At 46.5% G+C, this 27,347-nt stretch overlaps 1 protein-coding gene and 1 long non-coding RNA gene across 3 annotated transcripts in view; one reads left to right on the top strand and one right to left on the bottom strand.

Annotated features, from left to right (window-relative positions):
* The window catches only part of DMGDH (dimethylglycine dehydrogenase), an 86,113-nt gene extending 72,782 nt beyond the window's left edge, over nt 1-13,331 (bottom strand). The window contains exon 1 of one of the 2 annotated variants that reach the window (XM_068107605.2): nt 13,182-13,331. In XM_068107605.2, coding sequence (XP_067963706.2) covers nt 13,182-13,261 — 80 coding nt within the window. In that variant the 5' untranslated portion in view covers nt 13,262-13,331. Of the gene's footprint in view, nt 1-12,914 lie in introns of both variants that reach the window. The other variant, XM_078772742.1, reaches the window with a different exon arrangement.
* The window catches only part of LOC137421492 (uncharacterized), a 29,910-nt gene continuing 15,355 nt past the window's right edge, over nt 12,793-27,347 (top strand). The window contains exons 1-2 of the long non-coding RNA XR_010983348.2: nt 12,793-12,834; nt 15,922-16,016. This is a non-coding gene — a long non-coding RNA (uncharacterized LOC137421492). The remainder of the gene's footprint in view (nt 12,835-15,921; nt 16,017-27,347) is intronic.

Below are 27,347 nucleotides of genomic sequence, written 5' to 3'. Positions count from 1 at the left end.
CACATGGAAGTGCGTAGTGAGGAGTGTTACAGAGGGTGTAAAGGGAGAATGCACGCCTGTGGTGAGTGTTACAGAGGATGTAACGGGAGAGGATGCGCGAGAAAGGTGTGTAACGGACAGGTGCATGGGGAAAGAGTGCGCTGTCAAGAGTAAGGGAGAATGCACGCCTGTGGTGAGTGTTACAGAGGGTGTAACGGGAGAATGTGCGGAAGAGTGTGCGCGAGAAAGGTGTGTTACGGACGGGTGCATGAGGAAAGAGTGCGCTGTCGAGAGTAAGGGTGAGTGCGCTGTCAAGAATGGAGGTGAAAGTAGTGAGAGTGACACGGAGCGTGAGTTGGTTATGACAGGTGAGCGGGGATGTACACCTGGAATGGAAGGATGCACACCTGGAATGGTAGAGCGTGTGTGGGAATGCACACTTGACTTGGTCGTGAGGCACGTGGTTGGGTGTGCGGGTGAGAGCACACCTGTGATTGTCACAGAGGAGGTGACCGAGGAGGGGACGCGAAGAGGTGTGTTGGTGAGGTGTGCGAACAACGAATGTGTGCCAAAGTGTTCGGTGGTCAGGTGTGTGACCAAGTCTGTGAGTGGAATGAGTGTACCGAGGTGTGTAAGAGAAGGTACGACGAGGGGCATGGGAACGGCTGGATGTGTGAGCAAGGAACGGGCTGTGGCATGTAAGCATGCAGGTGAAGCATCGACGGTAACCGGGCTAGAGGTTAGAACGACTTATAGCCGAATCGGGCCCTCGGTGCGTGCCGGGCTTCGCGTGCCGCGAGAACCAGCGGGGATCTGAGCCACGGCGGGTTCGAAAGGACCGCCGTGCGCGATCCACGCTGGGCCTCGCTTTGAACGGCCGCGTCCGTGCTCCACTAGGCGGAGCGGGCAGCCCGATAGGAAGGGTCGTCGTGGCGACCACTTTCTGTTGAGGCATTCCGGCGGGTCGAGATCGAGCCATGGGATGGCTCCACGCCGAGGTGGTGCGTGGGATCCCGGCCCGGGTAAGCCCCCGTCCCTGCCACGAATGCGGGACGTATCCAGCCACTGGCACAAAACAACCCGTATTCATTGCTCGGCTGTACGAAGCCGGGGTGTAGACGTGAATTGGCGCACCGAGAGGATGTAATAAGTAGACTGTAATGACGAGGATAGTGTTTTGGCCCCGAAATTAGAAAAATAAAATTTGATGATTGGCAAAGGATTGGCAGTAATGATTGGCAGATGATGGGTATTGATTGGCAAATTTTTGATTTGTTGAAATTTGATGTGCAAAATTGGTAGTGGGAGAAGCCCGATGTGGTGGGATGGCAACTCTGTCATCCCTCACAGGTGGGGCAAAGGAGCAATAGATTATGGGGTGGATGGCAGTGAAAACTAGCCCGGGTGGGTTAGGATATTGATAGGGCCCTAGAAGATGACATTAGGTAACGATAAGGTTAGTTAGTGACAATGATACCTGTAGTGGGGACGCAGGTAGATTAGTGTGGATTATAATGACGAGGGAGCGCAATAGTTTAAAGGGACGACTGGGAAGCGCAAGTTTCAGAAGGGAGTAGTTAGATGAGATGATGCTGTGTGAGAACTGGACAGGTGTGTGGAGCAGTGGATGAGTAGTGAGTGTTGTGGATCAGCGCGAATGCGCTTGGGGAAGAGAAGGGTGCAGGCGGCACCAAGTATGAGAGCACAGGTGTGCAAGTACAGGTGTGTGGAATACATGGAGTATTGGAATGAGTGGTGTGGAGAGAGTTGGAGTAAGTGGTACGGAGTGGTGTGCATGGTGCGAAGGTGTGGATGGGGGAAGAGTGGACCCCTTTCACGAGTACCCGGGGCGGGTAGTGTAAGTGTTAGGTAGAGGGTATAGGTAAATTGTGGTTGGATATTGGCATTTGTGGTGCGGTTGCAGAATGGTATTGTGGATGGGTGCATTAGTGTTGTAGAAATGGCTGGGCGTGTAGCCTGTTAGTGTGTGCAGTTGGTTGGGCGCTCCACCACTGTGAGGATGTCGGCCAGGTGAGGCCGCAGGTGGGCTCTGGGAGCCGTTAGTGTCAGTGGGTGCCTGAGGATCCCGGGTGTGGATCGGGCAGCCCGTGCCAGAGAGGGCACTGAAGGGGTGAGAGTGCGAGAGGGCCTTCCCCAGTTAGTTAGGTTAGGGTGAGGAGCAGGTAAGCTCGGGTGGCAACTACAGTGGTGGAGGTGTGCAGGTGGGTAGACCTGCTGGGAGAGCTACACGTCACAGCCCAGAAATTGTGCGAGGGCACCGGGAGATGAATCGGGGGCGTGAGACCCCAAATTGAGAAGCACCACAGTTTGGTCAATGGGAATTGGTTTTTAGAACCCATAGTGTAAGTTGGCCAATGGATTGGCAGGGAAAGACCCCGGGTAATGTAAAGTTGTTAAAGTCATTTAGGAAATAGTTAGGATTGATGAACCTGTCGCACCATACGCAGCCACTTACCTGAGGTGATGATGATGACTCCACACCTGTGTTCCTTTGTTCTGTGTTGCAGGAAGGGAGAATTGCTGTGTGGATTTGTGAGACGCATCACGACGTGGATGAGACATTGGGGTGATTCCATCTCTCCCTCCTTAGGAGGGACTGATGATGAATTGGTGATGGCAAATTTTGCTGTTGAGTTGGAGATGGCAAATTGTGATGAGAGTTGGAAATGGCAAATTTGATTGGTTAGGAGGGAGAGAAGACGAATTTGGTTTATGGGAGGAACGGGGAAGACAGTAGGGACGTTTGTTGATGTGTAAAGTAGATGTTTATGGGTAGTGTTGTGTTTTGTGGATACAGTAAGGGGTAAGGGAGGGGCAATGTAGGTTACCTGGTGGGGGGGGGGGGGCGTACGGTAGGAACGTACCTGTCTCACCTGGTTCCCATGTGCCCCCAGTGTGCATCACCTTGTATTGCGTGCACTTTTGCGCCCTTACCACCTTACTCACTTGTCTGCTTCTTTTGTCTCCCACCTCCGAGGATCTGGCTTTGGGGCAGAGAGAGAGGAGAGAGAGATGCTGGCTCTGCAGTTGTGGGCCTGTACTTTCGCTGCTTGCTGCCTGGATCGATACACCATATGGACCGCAATTTTTGTGGCCGCCCACCATGGACCGCAGTTCTTTTGCGGGCAAGCACCACCCGTGGATGGACCTCTGGGTCAACGTGGCACCTAGGCCATAGAGGTGAACCACTATAGTTGGCCCCCCTGACGGCCACCATTCAGAAATGGACGCGGTTGGCGCCTTTCTTTATTTTTGAAAGAAGCCAGAAGGCCAAGTGCTTCAAGAAGGCAAGACCAGCGGCAGAACATCGGCCGGCTGCGACACCACCGGTGACTATGAACACTTTATTGGTGCACCGGATGGTGCTGACTGTATGTATGGGGTGGTGCTTTTGGTGCTTGGATGGGGTGCTCTGCATATTATTAAAAGCCGGAGGGCCACAGGGCACTCGTGGGTTGGTGTATCGATGCTGGCATGCGTGCTCTCTCTATGCATAACATCTGCATGTGTTCCTCAAAGAACAGGTCCTGGATCGTAGTGTAAATATCAGTCTTGTGTAAATAATGCTCCCTACCGGCTGTATGTTTAGTTTGAGGATTCTTTCCGCGATTCGGTTATCCTGTGGGTGTGTTTCTGTGAGGAGAAGGGTGCAACGTCGCAGGGGGACATATTTACTCATTTGTGAACATCTGTAAAACTGTCGCACTCAGGGTTGAGTTAATAGTAGAGGGAACTACATCTGAGTGCCACACTAACGTAGGTAAAAATTTATCGGGTCGGGTCGCCCTGAGGTAGAGAAGGGTGCAATGTTGCGGATATGAGATTGGCCTCCATCCATATCCGCTTGTAAATATTCCCCTATTTCCCCAATACTTCCCAACTATCCCCAATCCCCCATTCCCTAGTCCCATTGTCTGTAAACAACACTCTGTAGCCCCGACCTTTTCCTATTTCCCCCCTTAAATGTCGCATCCAGGTCCACCGCATCTCACGTAGACAACTATAGGACATCTTGCTAGTTATTCTTAGTCTATGTCAGTTAAGGACTCGTTTCCATTAATTCTGACTCTTCGTTGCACCAGAATGTGATTGTATGGCACCGTTAGAAAGTTTAGGACCTCCCAATACCTCCCCGCAGCTCTTCCTCATGGTACAACAACAACAACAACAACAGCGGCGGCGGCGTGGGGAGTGTGCGTCCTCACTCCGGCTTGGTTAGCCACCATTGAACATGTGCTCCGACGGGGTTACCACGCAGGGGCTCGCTGTCAGCTCATCGTCAAGGGCGGAGCCCGGTAACCCCCCGCACCCAATAGAAGCGGCGGACCGATTCCATCTGGGGCGGAGACAACGAGCCGAGGGCGTGTCACTCCCCGCTGAGCATGCGCAGGCAGAGGGAGGTGACGTGAGATGCGCCCCCAGCTTGGAGAGAGAAGACGCCACCTCCGGGCGCTGAAATACCTCCCCGCATCTCTGGACCAGACCGTGTTGATTCTGCCCCTGAGCCAAGGTGCACCTTGAGCTATCGACTGCTTGTCCTTCCCTGCCATCAATCCCCTTGTAAGTCAGTCTTGTCCCGTTTGTCTGTGGTCTGTCGGGGATAGATAAGACTGTGTTTAAGTGCCCATCTTTTCTGTGCTTTACCTCTTACCGTGTAATCTACCCCTTTTCTGCATCACCAATTATATCCTCCTCCGGAGGTCTTGATAACTGCACCCCCTTGTGTCGTTTCATTAATCCCAGCTGTTGTGTCCTTTCCATCATTGATTTAGCGTAGCGCGATTCGGCCAACGTTCGAGTGGAATCGGGTGAGTTGGGCGGGATCGGGTTCTAATCGGGGAGTAACTGTTCGGACGCGGTAATACCAAACCGCTCGGTAAACTAACATCTAAAACCGCGTCTGTAACAATATAAACAACGAGGTCCTGGGAACGTTCTCACCACTCATTCTCCCCTCTATTTCCCCTCTCTCGTTTCCCTTGCTCATTCCCCTCTCTCATTCCCTTCTCTCACTCCCTTCTGCTCCTTCCCCGTGCCCACATAACAGTCAACACATTCAAAACGGCTGTTGGAATACATTACATGTCGCTGATTTTCTCAACTTCAGCTGAACCTGAGACTTGAACCATCCCAGCGACTGTGATGGTGAATTAGAGTCCCGTCTATGTCATCTTGGGCGGTGTAAGATATATCGAGTCGTGAAAAGCCGCGATTATTTAATATATCTCGGCATTTTCCTGTCTTTCATCTTGGGTGGTGTAAGATATATCGAGTCGTGAAAAGCCACGATTATTTAATATATCTCGGCATTTTCCCGTCTATGTCATCTTGGGCGGTGTAAGATATATCGAGTCGTGAAAAGCCGCTATTATTTAATATATCTCGGCATTTTCCTGTCTGTCATCTTGGGCGGTGTAAGATATATCGAGTCGTGAAAAGCCGCGATTATTTAATATATCTCGGCATTTTCCCGTCTATGTCATCTTGGGCGGTGTAAGATATATCGAGTCATGAAAAGCCGCGATTATTTAATATATCTCAGCATTTTCCTGTCTGTCATCTTGGGCGGTGTAAGATATATCGAGTCGTGAAAAGCCACGATTATTTAATATGTCGGTATTTTCCCATCTGTGTCAAAATGCCAACATCTATATAATAATAGCATAAGGACTCGACTTTGTTATCCCTTTTACGCCGCACCCAGTGACCCGATGCCCACGGCACTAATGGATTTACGATCTACGAATCGCACTCATTGTTTATCACGTACAACCATACTCGAAAAATCTGAATTAGCCGACGTTGGGGCCCAAAAGCATCCGATTAACTGCCGATACGACGCCATCTTACGACGCCATCATATTGGCGTCTGCTGGGCGAAGGCGAAGCAAGCCGTCCGCTGATTGGACAGCAGACAAAGGCGAAAGCAAGCCGTCCACTGAGTGGACAATCCCAGAGCATGCATTTGTGCTGGTGTCGGCGATCGTTGTTCATATACGCACTCTTCATTCTCATCTTTCTTCCTAACTCTTACTCGGACAAGCAAATCCCCTATGCCATCCATAATGGTACACTCTATCCATACACCACATCCTCCCTTCCGTGGATGTTCCACGGGTTTCGGCTATTATTAAATAATCGCGGCTTTTTCCGACTCGATATATCTGAAGTAAGATATATCGAGTCGTAAAAAGCCGCGATTATTTAATATGTTGGCATTTTCCTGTCTGTGTCATCTTGGGCGGTGTAAGATACAGTCACGTGAAAAAGTAATTACACCCCATGTAAAGGTTTGACTTTTCAAACATATTTCAACATACAGCTATTTGATCTTCATTTCAACAATATTGATAGATAAAGGTGATATAATATAACAAATATCATGAAACATTTACATTTTGTAGTCCATTGTATAATTTAAATAAACATAAATGCAAATTTCGCATGTGGAAAAAGTAAGTACACCCTTGGCTCCAATACCGTGGTTCCCAACCTGGGAGCCATGGCCCCCTGCGGGGCCATGGTGTATTTCTCAGGGGGCCATGGGGTAATTTTAACCATACTAAAAATTAAATATTGTTTTGTTTTGTTTTTGATATTGTTTTGACTTTGATATTGTTTTCTTTTTTTCCTATTGCAGATTGGACGTTATGGCTTCTGGGAGTAAAAAAAGAAAGTATCTTGACGAATACATTAAGCTTGGATTCACGTCCATTACCGTGGAACTAAATGTTCATGTTGGCTACTTGGAATGCCTCATTTTCTGTGTAATAATTTACCAATTCTCATACAAACAAAATAGCCAATCAAAGGAGAAAGCACATCTCAGAATGCACCACAGAGCATCTAGAAATCAAAAATGTTCTGGGGGGGGGGGGGTGGGTGGCATGCCCCCAGACCCGCCTAGCCTGCTTACACCCGCTCTGCCACTCGACCCCCGCGAAAGGGAGGGGGGGTGCTGGGGATGTGTTCTGGGAGCCAAGGGGGTCATAACACAAAAAAAGGTTGGGAACCCCTGCTCTAATCGGTGGTATTGCCCCCTTTGGCAGAAACAACCTCAAGTAGGCATTTCTTATAACTGTCTACCAGTCTCTGACATCGACTGGGAGAAATTTTTGCCCACTCCTCCATGCAGAATTCTTTCAGCTGTGCGATGTTTGAGGGTTTTCTTGCATGCATAGCTCGTTTCAAATCCCCCAACAACATCTCGATGGGATTTTGATCCGGGCTTTGACTTGGCCATTCCAGAACCCTCCATTTCTTTCTTTTCAGCCATTCCTTGGTGGATTTACTGGTATGTTTAGGGTCATTGTCATGTTGCAAGGTCCATCTTCGGTTGAGCTTCAACTTTCTGACAGATGGCCTCACATTATCCTCGAGCACCCTCTGGTGGAATGAAGAATTCATAGTGGATTCTATGATGGTGAGCTGCCCAGGCCTCCCTGATGCAGCAAAGCTGCCCCCAAACCATAATATTTCCACCACCATGCTTTGCAGTTGGTATCAGGTTCTTGTGGTCAAATGCTGTCTTTCGTTTTCACCAAACATGTCTTCTGGTACTGTGGTCAAATAGGTCTACCTTTGACTCATCTGTCCAGAGCACATTGTTCCAGAAGTGCTGGTCTTTGCCGAGGTGTTCATTGGCAAACTTTAGTCTTGCCCTGATGTTCTTTCTGGACACAAAGGTTTCCTCCTGGCACACCTCCCATGTAGATCAAATTTGTGCAGCCTCTTTCTAATGGTAGACTCGTGCACTTTGACATCAACAGTGGCAAGAGCTACCTGTAGGTCCCGTGATGACATTCTGGGGTTCTTAGAGACTTCTTTCAGCATCTTGCGGTCTGCTCTCAGGCTGAACTTGCTGGGGCGGCCTGGCCTGAACAAGTTGGCAGTTGTTTGGAATCTTCTCCACTTGTAGATGATCTTCCGGACAGTCAAATGATTGATTTCAAATTGTTTGGAGATCTTTTTAAATCTCTTCCCAGACTCGTAGGCATCTATAACCTTCTTTCTGAAGGCATCAGAGCTCTTTTGATCTAGGCATGGTGACGCCGCACACTTCAACAACAAAGAGCAAACCAAGCTAAATGTCTGAGGTTTAAATAAGACAGGTTCCTCCAAGATCCTCTCTAACGATGTTCTAATCATTTGCACCTGAGCTGGTGCACCTGATTCTAATTTTAGGTATTTGAAGTAGTGATAAATGTAGGGGTGTACTTACTTTTTCCACATGCGAAATTTGCAGTTATGTTTATTTAATTTATACAATGGACTACAAAATGTAAATGTTTCATGATATTTGTTATATTATATCACCTTTATCTCTCAATATTGTTGAAATGAAGATCAAATAGCTGTATGTTGAAATATGTTGAAAAAGTCAAAACTTTACATGGGGTATACTTACTTTTTCACGTGACTGTATATCGAGTCTTGAAAAGCCGCAATTATTTAATATATCTCAGCAATTTCCCGATTTCCGTGTGTGCATTTATTTTCTTAATTATTGCTGAAACCGAGTCTAAAACCATCGATAAAAATGAAATCAGATGGTGAAATTGAGATAAAATCGTGAGGGAGACTCAATAAATGGCCTTCATGTTACAGGCCTTTGAAAATTCATTTTGTTCAATAAACGGTAACTTTCATCGAATTTTATTCCCGTTTTCTTTTTTCAACCGAGTCTAAAACCATGTTAGCGACTGTGAAAAATGAAATGAGATATCGAATTAGAGTTGAAATAAAACTGTGAGAGAGAGCAAGACACCGCTAGCCTAACAAAAGAGGCCTCAAAGCTATGCGAGTCAACAAAATGGTGGATATTCGTTTTTTCAAAGCCCCTCCCAGACCGGGTGTAGCCACTCCCCCGGACAGACAGACAGACAGACAGACAGACAGGACCACCTATGGAGAATATATATATAGATACCAAGTTTGGTCAAAATCCCATCACTGGTTCAAAAGTTAGTGCAATAACAGAATTTTTACTTCATGGGACCTCTGACCTTTGACCTCTTGACCCCATAATCTAATCCGTTTATCTTTATATCATTACACATACTTATACCAAGTTTTTATTTAGTTCCTTTGAGCCATTCTCAAGTTATCATGGTTACGAAAACCTGGAGTCCCTGTATATCGAGTCCCGCCAACTTTCAATTAGAAGCCATTTTGTTTCCATCGAGCACGGCGCACCAAACCTGTTCCCATTGTTCATGAAGTGTAATGTGTCCGTTTTCTAATTAAACTGTCTTTCTCTGCGCCCAAAAGGGAGATTATATTATGTAATCATTTATTTTTGTTTTTCCAACGTGTCTGAATAAGCATACAATCAGACAGGATTGATTTAACCTTAAAACATATAGCAGAAACCACAGCAAAATGAAGTGTAATATGCTGGTAAAGGTTTGCACTGATGAGTGTCTAATTTGAGGTGTACAGAGCGAGTGAGTAGAAGAACCACACAGGTAGTGACAGAATGGAGAAATCTGAAAGAAGTGGAAGAAGGAAAGTGAAAGACAGAGTTGGAGGCACACCATTCAATCTGGATGTGCACGCCATCAAGAGAGGAGGTAATTAGAAAAGATAACAATTGTAAGTGAAAAGAGAGAAAGAGCTTGAGAAGACAATCTCGTTAGTAACAGTCGTAACAGAGACAATAATTGTCGTTCATTTTACGTTTGCCGATTTTACCAATGATAAGCATTTAAATTTGAAATTGAATCAATGCTCAGGACGCCTTACAAGTGAAGGAACCATACAAATGCATTCCAAAATATGCTTTTAGTTGATGTCATGACCATCCCAAAGTTTTACTTGTGCATTACTTTCTGTGCTTTCCTGTTGTTTCGCTGTTTGCTTAATTCCATCAGGTTTCTGTTCCTGAATTTCAGCGCATAGTGAATGCGCAAACTCACAAAAGTACAAACAATTTTTGATTTCACTTGGTCCCTGCATAGTTCTAGTTCTCTGTGCTCAACTAGAATGCTGTGATTCTGAGATGAGGAACGAGACGCCATTGTTACCATCTGGAGCATGTGTGTTGTGAACAGCTTCCGGGTTGTTGGCGAGCGCAAGCTCACTCTACCTGCCTGCTAAAATGGCCGCCGAGCGCGTCCATTGGATACTTCACTGTTTGGCTATCTTGCTCCGCTTTACGATCTTTGCTTTTCACTCCGTTTGTTTTGTTTTCTTGTTACTTGCGAAAATCGAAGATTTTTCAAGTATAGGTTGGTCTTGTGCGTTTTTCCGTCTGTTCGTCTGTTTGTTACTTGGCAAAAATTTTTATTTTTTCACAAGTATGTTGATCACTCCGGTTTGTGTGTTTGTTTGTCTGTCCGCTCGCTTATACTTGCCTGCAAGTCACAATTTTAAACCGATCTTCTCGAAACTTGACCAAATGGTAGAGTTGGTGGTCCGACAAAATCCTATATATTTTTTAAGTCAATAGGTTAAAGGTCAACCACTTTCTTTGAATTTCTAAAATCTTCAATTTTCATTCGATGACTTGAAATTTGAATAGGATTCACATGTCAGCGAACTGAATTCAACCAACAACTATTTTTGAGATCAACATGGAACAAAAGGTCAAGATAGCCCTAAAGGTCAACCACTTTCTTTGAATTTCTAAAATCCTCAATTTTCATTCGATGACTTGAAATTTGAATAGGATTCACATGTCAGCGAACTGAATTCAACCAACAACTATTTTTGAGATCAACATGGAACAAAAGGTCAAGATAGCCCTAAAGGTCAACCACTTTCTTTGAATTTCTAAAATCCTCAATTTTCATTCGATGACTTGAAATTTGAATAGGATTCACATGTCAGCGAACTGAATTCAACCAACAACTATTTTTGAGATCAACATGGAACAAAAGGTCAAGATAGCCCTAAAGGTCAACCACTTTCTTTGAATTTCTAAAATCCTCAATTTTCATTCGATGACTTGAAATTTGAATAGGATTCACATGTCAGCGAACTGAATTCAACCAACAACTATTTTTGAGATCAACATGGAACAAAAGGTCAAGATAGGCCTAAAGGTCAACCACTTTCTTGAAATTTCTAAAATCCTCAATTTTCATCCGATTGACTTGAAATTTGAGATGAGATGATACTTTGATTATACTTGAGGTTGAGATGGTTTGGTCATGTGTTGAGGAAGGATGAAAGTGACTGGTTGAGAAGAGTGATGGAAATGAATGTAGAAGGAAGTAGAGGACGGGGAAGACCGAGAAAGACTTGGCTAAAGATGGTGGAAGAAGAAATGCGGGCAAGGGGATTAACAAGGGGAGATGCAGAAAATAGGGCAAAATGGAGAAGATTGTCATGGGGCCTGCAAGGCTAACCCCCACTCTAGTAGGGAAAATGGCCTTAAAATGCATGTTGTTGTTTGTTGTTGACTTGAAATTTGAAGAGAATTTGCATATCTGGTCACTGAATTCAACCCCCAAGTATTTTTGAGGTCAACATAGGCCAAAAGGTCAACATAGGCCAAATTTCGAAAATCCTCAATTTTCATGTGATTGACTTCAATCAATCCTTAATTTAATGAGGTCAACCAAAAGGTCAACATAGGCCAAATGTCTAAAATCCTCAATTTGCATCCGATTGACTTGAAATTTTAAGAAGATTTGCATATCTGGTCACTAAATTCAACCACTGAGTATTTTTTAGGTCAACCTAAGCCAAAAGGTCAACATAGGCCGAATTTCTAAAATCTTAAATTTTCATGTGATTGACTTGACATTTTAAGAGGATTTGCATACCAGGTCACTTAATTCAACCACCCATTATTTTTGAGGTCATCATAGACCAACAACTTATTTTAGGGATTTCGCAAGTATCGTGCTATTGACGACATATTTCTTGTTTTCTTGTTTGTTTGTCCAGGTGATCTCAACCATCCTTTGAGCTAGGAAGCGGAAATTTGGGCAAAATAGTGAGCATGTGCTTTGTCAAAAACTGTATTTTTAATTTTTTTTTTAAATCAATTCATCAATTAATTAGTTAATTATTATCGATTTGTTAATCACATTTATTTTATTTCTCATCTGGGCAATATCTCAGGCACCTTTTGACCTAGGAAGCTGATATTTGGACATGACAATGACCAAGTGATTTGGCTGTAAAGGGTATTTTTGAATCATTGATTCATTGATTAATCAATTATTCGATTAATTATTTAAGTATTCGATTAATCACTTCATTCTTTTTCAAAAGGTTATAGATTCCGATGAAATGGTGGTGGTTTACGTATGCTATTAGCCAATTGATTTAAGAAATTAATTATTTTATGATTGTTATTTTTAAAAAATTTAATTACGCAATTAATAAATCAATTATTATACACCGCTCCCTCCCAATCCCATCTCCATGTGCTGCACGGTGGCATCGTCAGGCACCCCAGCAATGTCGTGCGCTGGAGGATATGTTATTTATTTATTTGGCATTGTGGTGTTCTCCTTTGAATGTAGATATACTTGTTGTTATTTATTTTATTGGACTATTCTGACATGTCTGCATGAGTTAATTTTACCTGTTTCTACCAGAAACAGCGACCACGCATGTGACAGGCCATTAATCGTCACTGGATATTTCAGGAATAAGAAACCGGGGATCCGGGTTCACAAAGTCGGGAAGTTGTTTACGTACTGGAAGGTTTCCAACGGGTAGAAATTCAAAACGAGACGCCTGCCTGAATCAGCAATATTCAAAACGGCCTCTTGCTCAACGGCTTGTTTTCCACGCCCACTGTACCAATAACCCCGCCCCCTCGTAACTCCTCCCACATTCTATTTTCGGGATCTGCCGGCACAGCGCGCTGCGCAGGTACGTTTCCCTAAATTATACAACTAAACCCGTTTCGCGATTGTATACTGCGAATCAGACAGGTGCGTGGGTTTACCTACCTGCGAATCAGACAGGTGCGTGGGTTTATAAGAAATGGAGAACTTTTCAATGGGCTGGTAAACAAGCTTCGGTTACTGCGCCGCGAAACTGTCAAATCGACCGGCGGTGAGCACACCTGTACCCGTCAAACACAGCGATCCACAGCCAATCGGGTATCCGTTTCCAGGTGTAAGCCCTATCCGTCCGGCTTGTCTTTCTAGTAGATTCGTCCGAAGCGGGCTCGTATAATGGGAAAGCCGGATTCGCGCCTCGGTCCGTGAGCTCACCGAGTTGAGCTGAACCGCCACGGCGCTGCTCCCTGCAGGAGGACCACCCGCCGCACACCTCGGACAGCCAAACGCAGCATCGCGGAGCTCGCACGGCGGCCCCAAGTGAACCGACACTGTCGTGCAAAGCCCACGATGTTTATTTACATTGGAGGGGGTAATGAAGAGCAAAAAGGGTTGTCTTCTTTAGCTCCGCCCATTGCTCCTCCTCCCAAGCTACTTCTTCTTTAAGTAGCCCGGTCCACCCGAGGGACAACACATTGACTATGCACCAAGTTTGATTCTAGATTTGAGTTTACTGCTGAGTCGGGATTCGAACCCAGGCTAAGCAGCTTAAAGGGAAGTGTGCATACCTCTCTCTATGCATCATCATTGTGAGATTAGTGGCAATAACATCTGGTCACTGAATTCAACCACCGATTATATTTTAGGTCAACCTAGGCCAAAAGGTCTCCGGCCTTGCACCCCCAGCTCTCTCTGTGCTCTGTCCCCCAAATATTCCTACAGGTCGCACAAGATCTGCCAGCAACCCTCTGATGGTTAAACTGCCGAAATCTCGGCTCTCTGCTCACCTTCACTCTTTCATTCCTCTTTTCTCCCGCCTCTGGAACAAACTCCCTCACTCCCTTCAATCCCACTCCTCCCTCCAGGTCTTTAAAACAGCTGTTCACCACCATCTCTTATCTTCCCCCATCCAAAACCTTGATCTTTTCTACCCCCGCTAATTCACCCCAGATCCACCTTGTTTGAAATTCCAACTTCTTTCCTGGAAGTCCTGGCAGTGTCCATATGTTTTATACCTCTCCCACCGCCCCCTTCCCATGCCCCCCCCCCCCCCCAAAGCCCTCGCCCTCTCTCAGATCTCTCGATGTCTCCATGTCTCTCGGTCCCTGCTCTCAAATGTTGTGTTTGTGTCCTTCCCCCTCTCTCCCCATCTTGTCTACCGCTCCCGATGTTATATGTTTTATGTGTCGGTTTGTCTTTCTGTGTGATTAATGTTCGCTCTTTCACGAGCCTCGATCTTGTATACAAAAAAAAAGAAGAAAAAAAAAAAAAAAAGGTCAACATAGGCCGAATTTCTAAAATCCTCAATTTTCATCCGTGGCTTCAAAATTTATGAGGATTTGCATATCTGGTCACTGAATTCAACCACCAAGTATATTTGAGGTCAACATAGGCCAAAAGGTCAACATAGGCCAAATTTCTAAAATCCTCAATTTTCATCCGAGTGACTTGAAAATTTATGAGGATTTGCATATCTGGTCACTGAATTCAACCACCAAGTATATTTGAGGTCAACATAGGCCAAAAGGTCAACACAGGCCAAATTTCTAAAATTCTCAATTTTCATCCGAGTGACTTGAAAATTTATGACGATTTGCATATCTGGTCACTGAATTCAACCACCAAGTATATTTGAGGTCAACATAGGCCAAAAGGTCAACACAGGCCAAATTTCTAAAATTCTCAATTTTCATCCGATTGACTTGAAAATTTATGACGATTTGCATATCTGGTCACTGAATTCAACCACCAAGTATATTTGAGGTCAACATAGGCCAAAAGGTCAACACAGGCCAAATTTCTAAAATTCTCAATTTTCATCCGATTGACTTGAAAATTTATGACGATTTGCATATCTGGTCACTGATTTCAACCACCAAGTATATTTGAGGTCAACATAGGCCAAAAGGTCAACACAGGCCAAATTTCTAAAATTTTCAATTTTCATCCGATTGACTTGAAAATTTATGACGATTTGCATATCTGGTCACTGAATTCAACCACCAAGTATTTTTTGTGTGGGCAGCGGCAGATAGAGCCCATTCTCCTGACTCAGTTGTTCTCACGAACCTGCAGCCTCTGCTGTTTCTCTGATGGTGGCACTGACAGAGAGGAAACAACAGAAGTTACAGGTTTGCGAGAACAACTGGGTCAGGAGGATTTTGAAAGTGAAGAGGGTGGATACAACGAGGATGGATGAACTGAGGAAGGAGATTGGTGTCATTGGACCTCATTCCTTATTAAGGGAAGACGAGGAGAAGGAGAAGAAGTTATCCGCATAAGGAAGTTGTAACATCAAAGAAGAAGAATGTGAAATAAGATATTGTTGTTTGACTTTTTTTAATTTTTACCTCCACCACTTTGTTTCATATTTAATGAAATAAAGATGAACTCATCAGATTTTGAGGTCATGAGGTCAAAGGTCATTTCAGGGGAAAATCCTGTTACCACGATAACTTGTGAACCAGTGATGGGATTTTGACCAAAGTTTGTTCAAGTATGCATTATGATGCAAAGATGAACTGATTTGATTTTGAGGTCAAAGGTCAGAGGCCCTGGTAGGTAAAAACTTACCGAGCTAACTTGTGAACCAGTGATGGGATTTTGACCAAACTTAGTATAAGTATATATTATGATGCAAAGATAAACTGATTTAATTTTGCAGTCAACTGCTCAAAGGTCAGAGTCTGTAATATGTTTTCATTACTGTGATAAGTGATAACGTAAGAACGGCTAAAGGGACCCAAGTCAAACTTGGTGCATGTATGTATAATGAGGTAAAGATGAGCTCATTCTATTTTGGGGATACAAGGTCAAAGGTTATGTGATGTGAAAATCCTGTTACCTCTATAATATGTGAACCAGTGATGTGATTTTCACCAAAGTTGGTACAAGTATGTATAATGATGCAATGGTGCACTGACTTGCGTATGCCCGATCCCTTACTTTTGCCCAGGGCCCCAGAATCACGAAGACTGCCCCTGCCTGCGACTTATCCATGGCCATATTGGGAATGAGTTGTTACATCCGTAGATTCATAAATGACCGCAGGTACGTGAAACAGGCTGATTTCTTCTCAGCACCCTCAACTCCTCAATGTGCATGTGCAGAATCCTCCAAGCCCCCGACATACCACGTCATCAACATGGGTATAAAACAGATGGCACGATGGTAAATGATACAGAAGACACAACAACTGCCCCCTTTTCAAAACTTCAACAAATACGTAGTTTAATAATTAGGGGTCTCAGCACTCATCAATTAAGAAAACCAAATAGTGAAAATCACAGTTACTAAACTAGATATCTGCGGTAACAAAGTGATTACCAAGGGTAAGCGTCCCCCAGCACCTGCGATCCAATGATGGCCATATTCTTTTCAGACCCTCAACATTAAGGGGGATGGAGTATAAATTATGATGAAAATGTGTCCCCATCTACAATCTACCATATAAAACACAGTTTCAGTTTATGTTTGTACAGATGTCTGTCCCCCTTCATAAGGGTAGGTTTTAAAGGCCAATCTTTTAACATGAATGTGTGTTCACTAGGGTCTATTTTTGAGGATAAAATAAACTCGAAAAACATTTTCCATCAAAGAGTAATTATGTCTCTTTTATTGGCGTTGTAGACGGTGGCTTGCAAACTGAGCCTCAAGGGCGGTGTACAGAAGGTTTTTTTTTTTTTATAACAATAAGCTCCCTGCACGTGATTTACAACGTGCGCAGAGTACGTCCGTATGATGTCTAATAAATAAAGCAGATATAAACACACCTGACACGAGGCCGAGGCTTCAGACTTTGGCAATTGGCATGCTCATGAGGCTGCACCGTAGAACAAACGGTTCCAATCCGTCATTTTTGACCGACTTTTTACTTGTCTGTCCATAAGACTGAACAACATGAAAATCAGAGGAAAAATTTTCAAGTTGTGATCAAAAAGGTGTTTTTTGTTAATTACGTCACAATCCGAAAAAAGTAGGTGAAAGGACACGAAAAAAAACATCAGGTGCACAACTTCAAATTAGGTTAAATTTTGCTAGAACATATCGGAAGGCCAATCGGTCTTTGAGATTCCACATTGGCAAAATTGGGCGATGACAAAAAGCGTTTTTTTTTTCAGACCACCATTTGAACTTGACCTTTAACCCAGAGGAGTATGATTGAAAATCGACGTGTAGAGAGGGAAATTCACAATTGTAAAACAAATTCACAATTGTAAATGATCAGCTGTAAATTAATGTCCAATCAATTGAATTTACCACAGGTGGACTCCAATCAAGGTGTAGAAACATCTCAAAGATGATCAAAAGAAATGGGAGGCACCTGAGCTAAATTTCAAGTGTCATAGCAAAGGGTCTGAATACTTATGTAAATGTGATTTTTCAGTTTTTTATTTTTAATAAATTTGCAAAACTTTCTACAATCCTGTTTTCTCTTTGTCATTATGGGGTATTGAGTGTAGATTGATGAGGGAAAAAATGAATTTAAACGATTTCAGCATAAGGCTGCAACATAACAAAATGTGAAAAAAGTGAAGGGGTCTGAATACTTTCTGAATGCACTGTAGGTGAATTTAATTCTAAAGTAAAGGAGAATCACCTGCTTGAAATCTAATTATTTCTAACAACTTCTAAAAGGTGCCAACAATATTGCCTGGGCAATTTTAGGATTTCTGTGTGGAATAAGCTAAGATTTAGTAATTTTTTTCAGCTTTTTCTGTTTGTTTTTTTCCACTGCAAACCAAAGAGATACATATGTGGAAAGCAAAAGATTTTTTATTTTCAAAAATTTTCTGGAAGAAATGGTGCATTATTTGAAAAAAGTGCAAGGGTGCCAATATATTTGGCCACGACCGTATATATACACTACATGACCAAAAGTATGCGGACACCCCTTCTAATTAGTGGATTCGGCTGTTTCAGCCACACCCATTGCTGACAGGTATATATAATCAAGCACACAGCCATGCAATCTCCATAGCCAAACATTGGCAGTAGAATGGGCCGTACTAAAGAGCTCAGTGACTTTCAACGTGGCACCATCATAGGATGCCACCTTTCCAACAAGGCAATTTGTCAAATTTCTGCCCTTCTCAAGCTGCCCCAGTCAACTCTAAGTGCTGTTATTGTGAAGTGGAAACGTCTAGGAGCAACAAGAGCTCAGTTGTGAAGTGGTAGGCCACACAAGCTCACAGAATGGGACAGCCGAGTGCTGAAGCGCGTAGCGCATAAAGATTGTCTGTCCTCAGTTGCATCACTCACTATCGAGTTCCAAACTGCCTCTGGAAGCTACGTCAGCACAACAACTGATGGTCGGGAGCTTCATGAAATGCGTTTTCCTGGCTGAGCAGCTGCATGCAAGCTTAAGATCACCATGCTCAATGCCAAGCGTCGGCTGGAGTGGTGTAAAGCTCACCGCCATTGCACTCTGGAACAGTGGAAACGCGTTCTCTGGAGTGATGAATCACGCTTCACCATCTGGCAGTCTGACGGACGAATCTGGGTTTGGCGGATGCCAGGAGAACGCTACCTGCCCGAATGCAGAGTGCCAACTGTAAAGTTTGATGGAGGAGGAATAATGGTCTGGGGCTGTTTTTCATGGTTCGGGATCGGCCCCTTAGTTCCAGTGAAGGGAAATCTTATCGCTACAGCATAGATTGACGTTCTAGATGATTGTGTGCTACCAACTTTGTGGCAACAGTTTGGGGAAGGTCCTTTCCTGTTTCAGCATGACAATGCCCTTGTGCACAAAGCGAGGTCCATACAGAAATGGTTTGTCGAGATCGGTGTGGAAGAACTTGACTGGCCTGCACAGAGCCCTGACCTCAACCCAATCGAACACCTTTGGGATGAATTGGAACGCCGACTGTGAGCCAGGCCTAATCGCCCAACATCAGTTCCCGACCTCACAAATGCTCTTGTGGCTGAATGGAAGCAAATCCCCGCAGCAATGTTCCGACATCTAGTGGAAAGCCTTCACATAAGAGTGGAGGCTGTTATAGCAGCAAAGGGGGGACCAACTCCATATTAATGCCCATGATTTTGGTGTTCGGGTGTCCACATACTTTTGTTCATGTAGTGTACCATATATATGCCGAGAACGAGGACTTAGGACTTGGGACTCAAAGACTCAGAGAAAAGGAGCAACGGATATATTTATTGGAACTCGAGTACTCAAGCTTGAGGACAGCAAAGTTGCATTGAAACTCACAAGGAATGACCAACAGTACAACAAGATGCTCTGAAATAATTCAATTAACATTGCTTTATATAAAGGAAAGTCAGGGGTGGAGTTAGCTCACAAGACACAGAGACAGAATGGGCTCATTGGGTCCCCCACCATAGTCCCATCCTGTTGTTCAGTTAATTAAAGGAAGTTCATCCAAGGCCAGTCATGGGTTAGCTCTGATAAGAAGATGGTCAGCATTATGTGACAACATGTTTACAACTTTCTGTATAGCAGCTGGCTTGGGAAAGTACAAAGGGGAGTGGACACTCGTAAAACTGTCAACTTGCAAGATAATGGCAAAATCAGGAAAAAGGCAAAGAGAGATAAGAGTTGCCTCCAAGGCCTAGAAAGGGGAACTAGAGATTGTGCCCACGCAGGCCAGAGCATAAAGGCAGAGAACTCCTTATTAGGATATTACACATCCTCAATGCAGTAGAAAGAACTCAGTATCATAAAAGAGTACAGTAGCAAGTCAAAACAAAACATATAATTGGTTATACTTGGTAATTGGTAAAGCAGCAAGGATATACAAAGGGGGAGGGGCATTACAGCTCCCTACATACCGCCCTTTTGGATCTAAGATACAAAGTTATCTACGAGCCAATCAAAGGCCTTTATTTCAAACAAAAACAGAAAAATCATTCAACATATCACGCGAAGGCAGCCCCGTAAGAATGTCCCGTACCAAAGCACCACACAAACTCAGTAGGATGATTCGCGTCTGTATGTGAGTATGCAATGTAAGGCCGTAAAAGCAGAGTGATCAAATGGCACACAAAATCCACCAAAAGAGGTGGGAGAGAGAGAGTGTAACTAAACGTAACGTACCACACGAATGCAGCCCAGTGAGCATGTCCCGTACCCAGTACCGCACAACGAACCCAGCAGGCTGATCCGCGGGTGTGTGGGTGCAAGTGGGTGTAAGTGGATGTATGATGAAAGTCGGGTGTAGATGGGTGTATGAGGTGAGACCGTAGAGACATGAAGATCGAATAGCGCGCCAAATCCACAACGAAGACCTCTGGTTCCACCGGGGTCCACACCCAGGAAGATCTCCGACCCACCCTTGGTCCACAGAGGTGCAGCCGGACTCCTCCCCAACTGGAGCTCGCCCAGGCTTCCCCAAGTGAAATCCTTGTCGATCTTCAGCGCTCAATCGATATTCATGTTCATGAGGTCTCTTACGTGCTGGTGATCTGGGGAAGACACAACATCGTCAGTATCAGGTGGCTCAAACCTATGGCCATGAAATAAAGCATAACGATCCAAAGGTGGGAGAGAAACTTCCTTTGGGTCAAAGTCGAGATCGTCCGAGGCGATGCTGCTTGCTTCGCTGTTATTCAAGGGCGAATCTCCAAAACAATCAGACTCGGAACTCAGAGTATTTTCACGATCGAGTTCCTCTCCATCCGGGCTTGGGTTCACAGCTGGGTCCAAATCCCGAACTGGGTCAGTGGCGTTTGACTCACTGTGGGCTTGTGAGACATAAAGGTGAGCTCGTGAAACATGGAGAGGCAGAGCCTGCATTGAAACATAAACATCAGCCGGGGACCCTCGCAAGTGGCCCACATCATCATTGGTAACATCATCAGTAACATTATTTTCAGGTGGCGTAGGCCTGCGGAGTGGACGGCCCATAGTCATAGCCACGGCATGGCATATCGTGAAGAAACGAGAGGAATCCTTCAGGAAATCGTCGATTTCTTCTTCCGACGTGTCGGGGCCCAGTTTAAACGGCCTCCTGGTAGCCTGAAATGCTTCGAGGTCCGCATAAGTGTACTCGACGTCATTATCGGTAATATCAACAATGGAAGAACAATCTTCGGAAGCGGAGATCTCATTGTCGCGGCCCAGTGGCTCGTCCGGGTCGTCGTTCCAGGATCCGCGGTCTGCAGTCACGTCGACGGCCAGTGTGTCCTCTGGACCCACGGTCAGCTTTTCAAGCATCACCATGGCCCTTTCTGTTGTCGTCTTCAGTGTCCATCCTGTGGAAAACTTCCTCACACACGCAAGGACTAAAGCCTTGATTATTACACAACAAACCACGATTCCAAGGACTATTGCCAAGGCGGTTAGTACCCACTTTACAATTGTGCCTGTCCACCCCTTGAACCAGTCGGTAAGCCACTGGTGGGAGGCTTCCCGATCCAATCGATCCCTTGTCAATGAGTGAGCGCTTTCCCTTAACGTTATAATAGCAGCACTGACACCCTGTGAGGGGTCAGGAATAAAAGTGCAACATTTACCCTCAATTATCCCACATACCCCTCCTCGTTCTGCCAATAGCATATCTAATGCAACCCTATTTTGCATAACCATTGTACGCAGATGGACAACTGTGTCCAACATTTCGTCGTGTGCTGTAGCGGTGGCGTTGGCCACAGTTTCTAAGATTAACGCAATTTTGTCAATGCGGTAACTGTTCATGACCGTCCCAGCCCATGGGAAGAAGAAGCTAACGGCTTTCTCCCAATCAGCGCCGTGTAAAGTAGTGGTGTCGTCGTCGTGCCAATAAGTGCTTCGTTGTGTCCTTATGAGTGCGGTGGTATTATGCAAGTGCTGTCGCATTTCCATCTCAGGGAAAACTGATCCTAAATAGCAAATTCCTCCCCAATTATCAGGTAAATACGGGTAAGCTTTATTCCCGCATACAAACATGGTCCCGTGCGGGGCCACTAAATGGGTGGTCATGCAAGTGAGAAGACCTGGGATAGTGTTTGTCCCGTTTTCCCCTTTCCATGCCAACTGGAGGTGTGTGAGGTTATGCAAGGGCGAGCTTGTAACGTTCACTAGGAGCGTGTGTTTCCCTTTTCTCGGGTCCGCGGGAAGGGTATCTCTACACACGGATTTGCCTACCATTACTTGGCCCTTTCCTTCTAAGCAGAGGGCCCCCCATGCCGGCTTGACCCAAACCGGCGCCGGACGTTCCTCAAAGTGTCGGGACAGGATGGGAGGGGAGTACTGGAAAACTCGTTTACACGCGGTTTCATCAGAACCTTGGCTTGTCAGAGTTGTACTAATGCATTTGGTATCTAGTGGCTTCGAGCACAAATCATTGAGTGATAGGGGTAACACTACCATTGGTATGCCTGCTGTGCTGGTGCGGGGAAGGTGCATACACATCCAACACTGTGTCCTATTCTGTACTGTGGCCATATGCCGTGCGACCTTCCAGTATGTGTTCTCCTCTGGCTTCCTTCTTACTTCCTGGGCAGGAGGGGGTTTAATGACGTAGGCGGCACAACTAGGCCGGAATTGGTGTTGGGTCTCTCCCCTCTTTTTGTTCCTTCTAATCAGCGTGCGCGGGGGCCATATTCCACATTCAAGTATTATCGTGGTGTGTGGGCCGACGAGGGCATGCGACAGTAGGAGAGTAGTATTGTCGATGCCCGTGCCCCATTGATATCCTGCGGCGGCGTGACTATTCACGGTCCCAGTAAACCTTCCATTTTCCACCTGTCTAACTTTAGTTAAGACTATGCGTGGGGTTGTCATGCGTGCCTGTGGTGTCCCATTATGTACCACCATGGCTTCCATCCATCTTACAGATAACCACTTGAAATGTGTCTCCAACTCACAGCAATGTACTACTATCCCCTGTCCCCGGGGAGCCGTTATGTATTTGACGGAGTAAAGTTTAAATAACGTGTAGTTGTCGTGCCCTGGGTATTTGGGGAGATCCTCTCTCAGTGGGTTAAACTGCAGAAGCCTATCCTTGGCGGGGTTTGTTAGGCAGCTGCCCAGAATTCCCATCATCATGACCGTCATCGCCGCCCTTAGGAGACTGTGGTGCCCTAGACGGTGCATTGTCTTCAGCGGTGTGAGGTGTGGTGTCTGCAGCAATGTGAGGTGCGGTGTCTTGTGTGGCTTGTGGTGCGGGGATGGACAACTTACAATGGGTGGCGTGGATCCACGAAGGTTTACCCTCGCAGAAGACTGCCGTCGGTGTGACCAGTAGCACCTGGAATGGTCCCTTCCACCGTGGCTCCAAAGCAGCCTTGCGGGTGAAGTGCTTCACGAGCACCCAGTCGCCGGCCTGAAAGTTGTGGATGGCGTGGCCTATTGGTTCAGGCAGCGCCTCTCGTACTCGAGCATGGATGCTGCGTGCCACATTCGACAAGCCTATGCAAAATCTCAAAAGCATGTCATCCATTACTGGCAAAGCAAGGGTGGACATGTCTGTTGGTGCTGAAACGGGCAAGCTCATAGGTCGTCCCATTAATATTTCGTGGGGGGAAAGGCCCGTAGTGCGACCCGGGGTGGAACGAATGCTCATCAATGCAAGCGGAAGAGCCTCTGGCCACCTCAAGCCTGTGTCTGCGCAAAGTTTCGCTAGTTTATTCTTTAAAGTCTTGTTCGTTCGTTCCACAAGTCCTGAGGACTGTGGGTGGTAGACGCAATGGAAGGATTGTTTAACGCCCAACGCCTTCAGGATGCCCTTAACCACCTGCGCCGTGAAATGGCCTCCTTGATCTGACGAAATTATCTGGGGAATGCCAAATCTGCACATAAAATCCCGCACGAGGCGCTTCACTACTGTCGGAGCATCGGATTTGACGCATGGGTATGCTTCGACCCATTTGGTGAACGTATCTACGATTACCAACACATAGCGAAACGACAAGCTTGGTTCCAATTCTGTAAAATCGAACTCAATAGTTGCGAACGGCCCACTAGGCGGGGGTCGTCCCCCATCATGTGCATGTCTCGGTGGCGCCCCTCTATTGTGTTGCTGGCAGACCACACACGATCGGCACACTTCGGATACAATCCGTGACAGTCCTGGCGCTGCCCAAGTGTAGTCTATCTGTCCCATCACCCCCCTCTGGCACACATGACCATTCTGATGAGCCATGCGTGCCAGCCAAGGCAGTAAAGCCTGGGGTGCTATAGGTTTTTCATCAAGGGTCCACATTTCCCCTGGCCCAGGGCGTATCGCTCCTCGTTTGAGCCAGACCTCGTGTTCGGCCGTCGGTGCAGCATTTTGCAAATTTATGATATCGTCCTTAGTTGGTGTGGCGGGTGGTCCCGCAGTCGGTATGTCAGCAATCTGTGCGGCTGTCTTCTGTGCTCGTGTCACCATCGGCATGTTGCGTTCTATCTGTTGGTTGGCGGCCTTTCCTGCCGCCTCGTCCGCCCTTGCGTTGCCCCGGGCAACGTCAGTGTCCGCCCTTTGGTGGCCACGACACTTAATTACCGCGATAGCGCGGGGAAGTAAAATGCTTCGGAGGAGCCCTTCTACCAACGCGCCATTCTTTATCACTGAACCGGCAGATGTGAGAAAACCTCTCATCTTCCAGATGGCTCCTTTATCGTGGACTACGCCGTGAGCGTAGGCCGAATCTGTGTAAATGTTGACGGCAAGGCCTTCCGCCAAGCTGCACGCTCTGGTCAAGGCGCACAGCTCCGCCTGCTGTGCGGAAAATGTAGGTGGAAGACGCCCGCTCTCTACCGTTTCGCTATCCGAGCACACGGCGTACCCGGACAACAGGGACCCGTCCCATGCGCGCCTAGCTGATCCATCGACATAATATGTACAGTCGGGATATTCTAAGGGATTGTCCTTTAAATCCGATCGCACCGTGGAGACTAGCTGCACAACGTCGGTGCACACATGAGGTTCGCCCTCCTCAGGAGTGGGCATCAGTGAGGCTGGGTTGAGCGTCGTGCAACGTTCGATCGTGATGTTGGCTGCAGTGATCAGTGCGGATTCGTATTGCATTAATCTAGTGTTAGACAAATGCTGTGTGCTTCGCTGTAACAACAGCGAAGTGACGCAATGCGGTACTCGTAGCGTTACTGGGTGTCCCATAACAATGTCCGCTGTTCTTTCTACTGCGTACCTGGCCGCTGCCACGGCTTGCAAGCACACCGGAAACCCTTGTTCGACCGGGTCTAACTTTTTACTAAAGTAGGCTACCGGCCGCTCCTTATCCCCATGGGTCTGTGTCAAAACTGACTGGGCGAAACCTCCCACGGCGTGAGTGTAAAGGGTAAATGGTTTCGCATAATCCGGGAGTCCTAATGACGGTGCCGTAACCAGCGCCTGTTTCAGCCCGTCAAAACATCGCCTCAATTCATCCGTCCATATCAATAGGTCCGGGGCATTTGATTTGGTCGCCTCGTACAGTGGTTTAGCCAGCAGCGCAAAATCAAGTATCCAAGTGCGGCAGTATCCCGTCATACCTAGGAAGCGCAGCATTTGTCGTTGCCAGCGAGGGCGAGGCAGCTCCATGATAGCGGTCACCCGTCCAGCATCCAATTCTCGTTTTCCATGCGAAATGGCGTGTCCCAAGTAAGTTACAACCTGCCGCACAAACTGAAGTTTTGGTCTGCCTACTTTGTGGCCTTTGGCCGCCAAGGCCTTTAATAGGGCCAAAGAATCCATTTCGCACGCCTCCTTTGAAGGGGAGCAAATCAACAAATCGTCAACGTATTGCAGCAACACTGACCCTCCCTTCAATTCCACATCCGCCAGGTCGCGGTGCAGCGCCCGGGAAAACAGAGTGGGGCTATCTGAAAACCCCTGAGGTAGTACTGTCCAAGTATACTGGCGCCCCCTATGGGTGAAAGCGAATAAGTATTGTGACTCAGGCGCGATGGGCACAGAGAAAAACGCAGAACAAAGGTCGATGACCGTGAAGTATGTTGCGTCCGGTGGAATTGACATCATGAGGGTTTCTCCGTTTGGAACTAGTGGGTGTATGCCCTGTATCACCTTGTTCACCTCCCTTAAATCCTGTACAAACCTCCATTTGTCCTTTGACGGCTTTTTAACTGGCAAAATTGGTGTATTACATGGGCTGTTAGTTTCCACGATAATCTTCTGTTCCACTAGGGATTGAATCACTGGTGCTATGCCTACGTCGGCCTCAGGTCGTAGCTTATACTGTTTTACATTTGGCAAGCGCATCCCCGGCTGCACTGCTATCACTAGAGGTTCGGCGTCTCGCATCCGTCCAACCTCACCGTCGCTTTTGGGCCATAAATTGTCTGGCACCTCCGCTAGGAGGTAATCTGACTCACCCGGGTCCGTCAGCACTGCCCTCATGGCATAGGTGCCCTTAGGAGGCAACTCTGTTGCTTCGAACGTTCCATCCCTCCGTTGTGTCTTGAAGTCAATTGAGAACCCTTCGCCATTTTGGAGCCGTTTCAAAGTCCAACGGCCCTTCTTACTCCGATAACCTTGTAGGGGAACTTCACGTAACCTCCCTACCATCCAACCTACACTTTCCGGCGGCCACCCCTTGGCAGTAGTGAGGGTAACATGGGCGGCCGCTCCTTCGGGGTATCGGGTCAATGCACGCTGACTCGAGGTTAGGACTGCCTCGATTCCTATTCCCTCGCGGCCGATCCACATCCGTGACAAGTGTAGAGGCGTGCGCTCGCCCAGCTTTTCCTTAACCTTTTCTCGATAATTCTCGTCGTCGCCCGTTGCATCATAGTACGCAGTGCAATGGGGTGGACTATCCTTTAAGGTTTTTATCGAAATTTCGTGCAGTTGTAGCCAATCTCGCAGAACTGCGTTGTCCAAACACACATTATCTATGATATGCGTCCAGGTAGCCAGAGCCCCTTCATCCATGCGCCACCAATACACGGTGGGGCCGGGCCGAGACAATGCCGTCATTACCAAGTCGCGTTTAGATTTCGCGACGTCTACGAAAACTCCCTCCTCGGTACATGAGATCTGACAGCCCAAACGGCACAATAAATCCCGTCCCAGCAAATTCGTCGGGGCGGTAGTGGTCATCAAAAAAGCATGTTTAGCCTCCAGCGGGCCGCATGTTACTCGCACTTCCTCCGAAATAGGAAGCGCTTGGGGTAAACCCGAAACACCCAGTATTTGAACGTTCCTGGCCGTAGGGCGCAAAGAGGGCAATTGCCCCTTGTTAATTGTGCTGCGAGTCGCGCCCGTATCTACGAGAAATTCTAATTGTCTTCCCTCCACGTCCAACATCATGGTTGGTTCCTCTGCCGGTGTCATGGTCAAGAGAGGACACTCCTTGGGCGACTCGCCAGCGTCCCGTCAATAGGCCCCTCTATTGTATTGGGGCTGAAACCCCTTACGAGCCTTTGGGCAATCACGTATCCAGTGTCCCATCTGCTTGCAATAATGGCACGGTTCCTGCGGAACCGGTGGTGCGGAGGGC

This window comes from Myxine glutinosa, chromosome 2 (assembly GCF_964187855.1).
Source record: "Myxine glutinosa chromosome 2, kmMyxGlut1.1, whole genome shotgun sequence".
Lineage (NCBI taxonomy): Eukaryota > Metazoa > Chordata > Myxini > Myxiniformes > Myxinidae > Myxine > Myxine glutinosa.
This window is presented reverse-complemented; position numbering and strand designations above follow the sequence as displayed.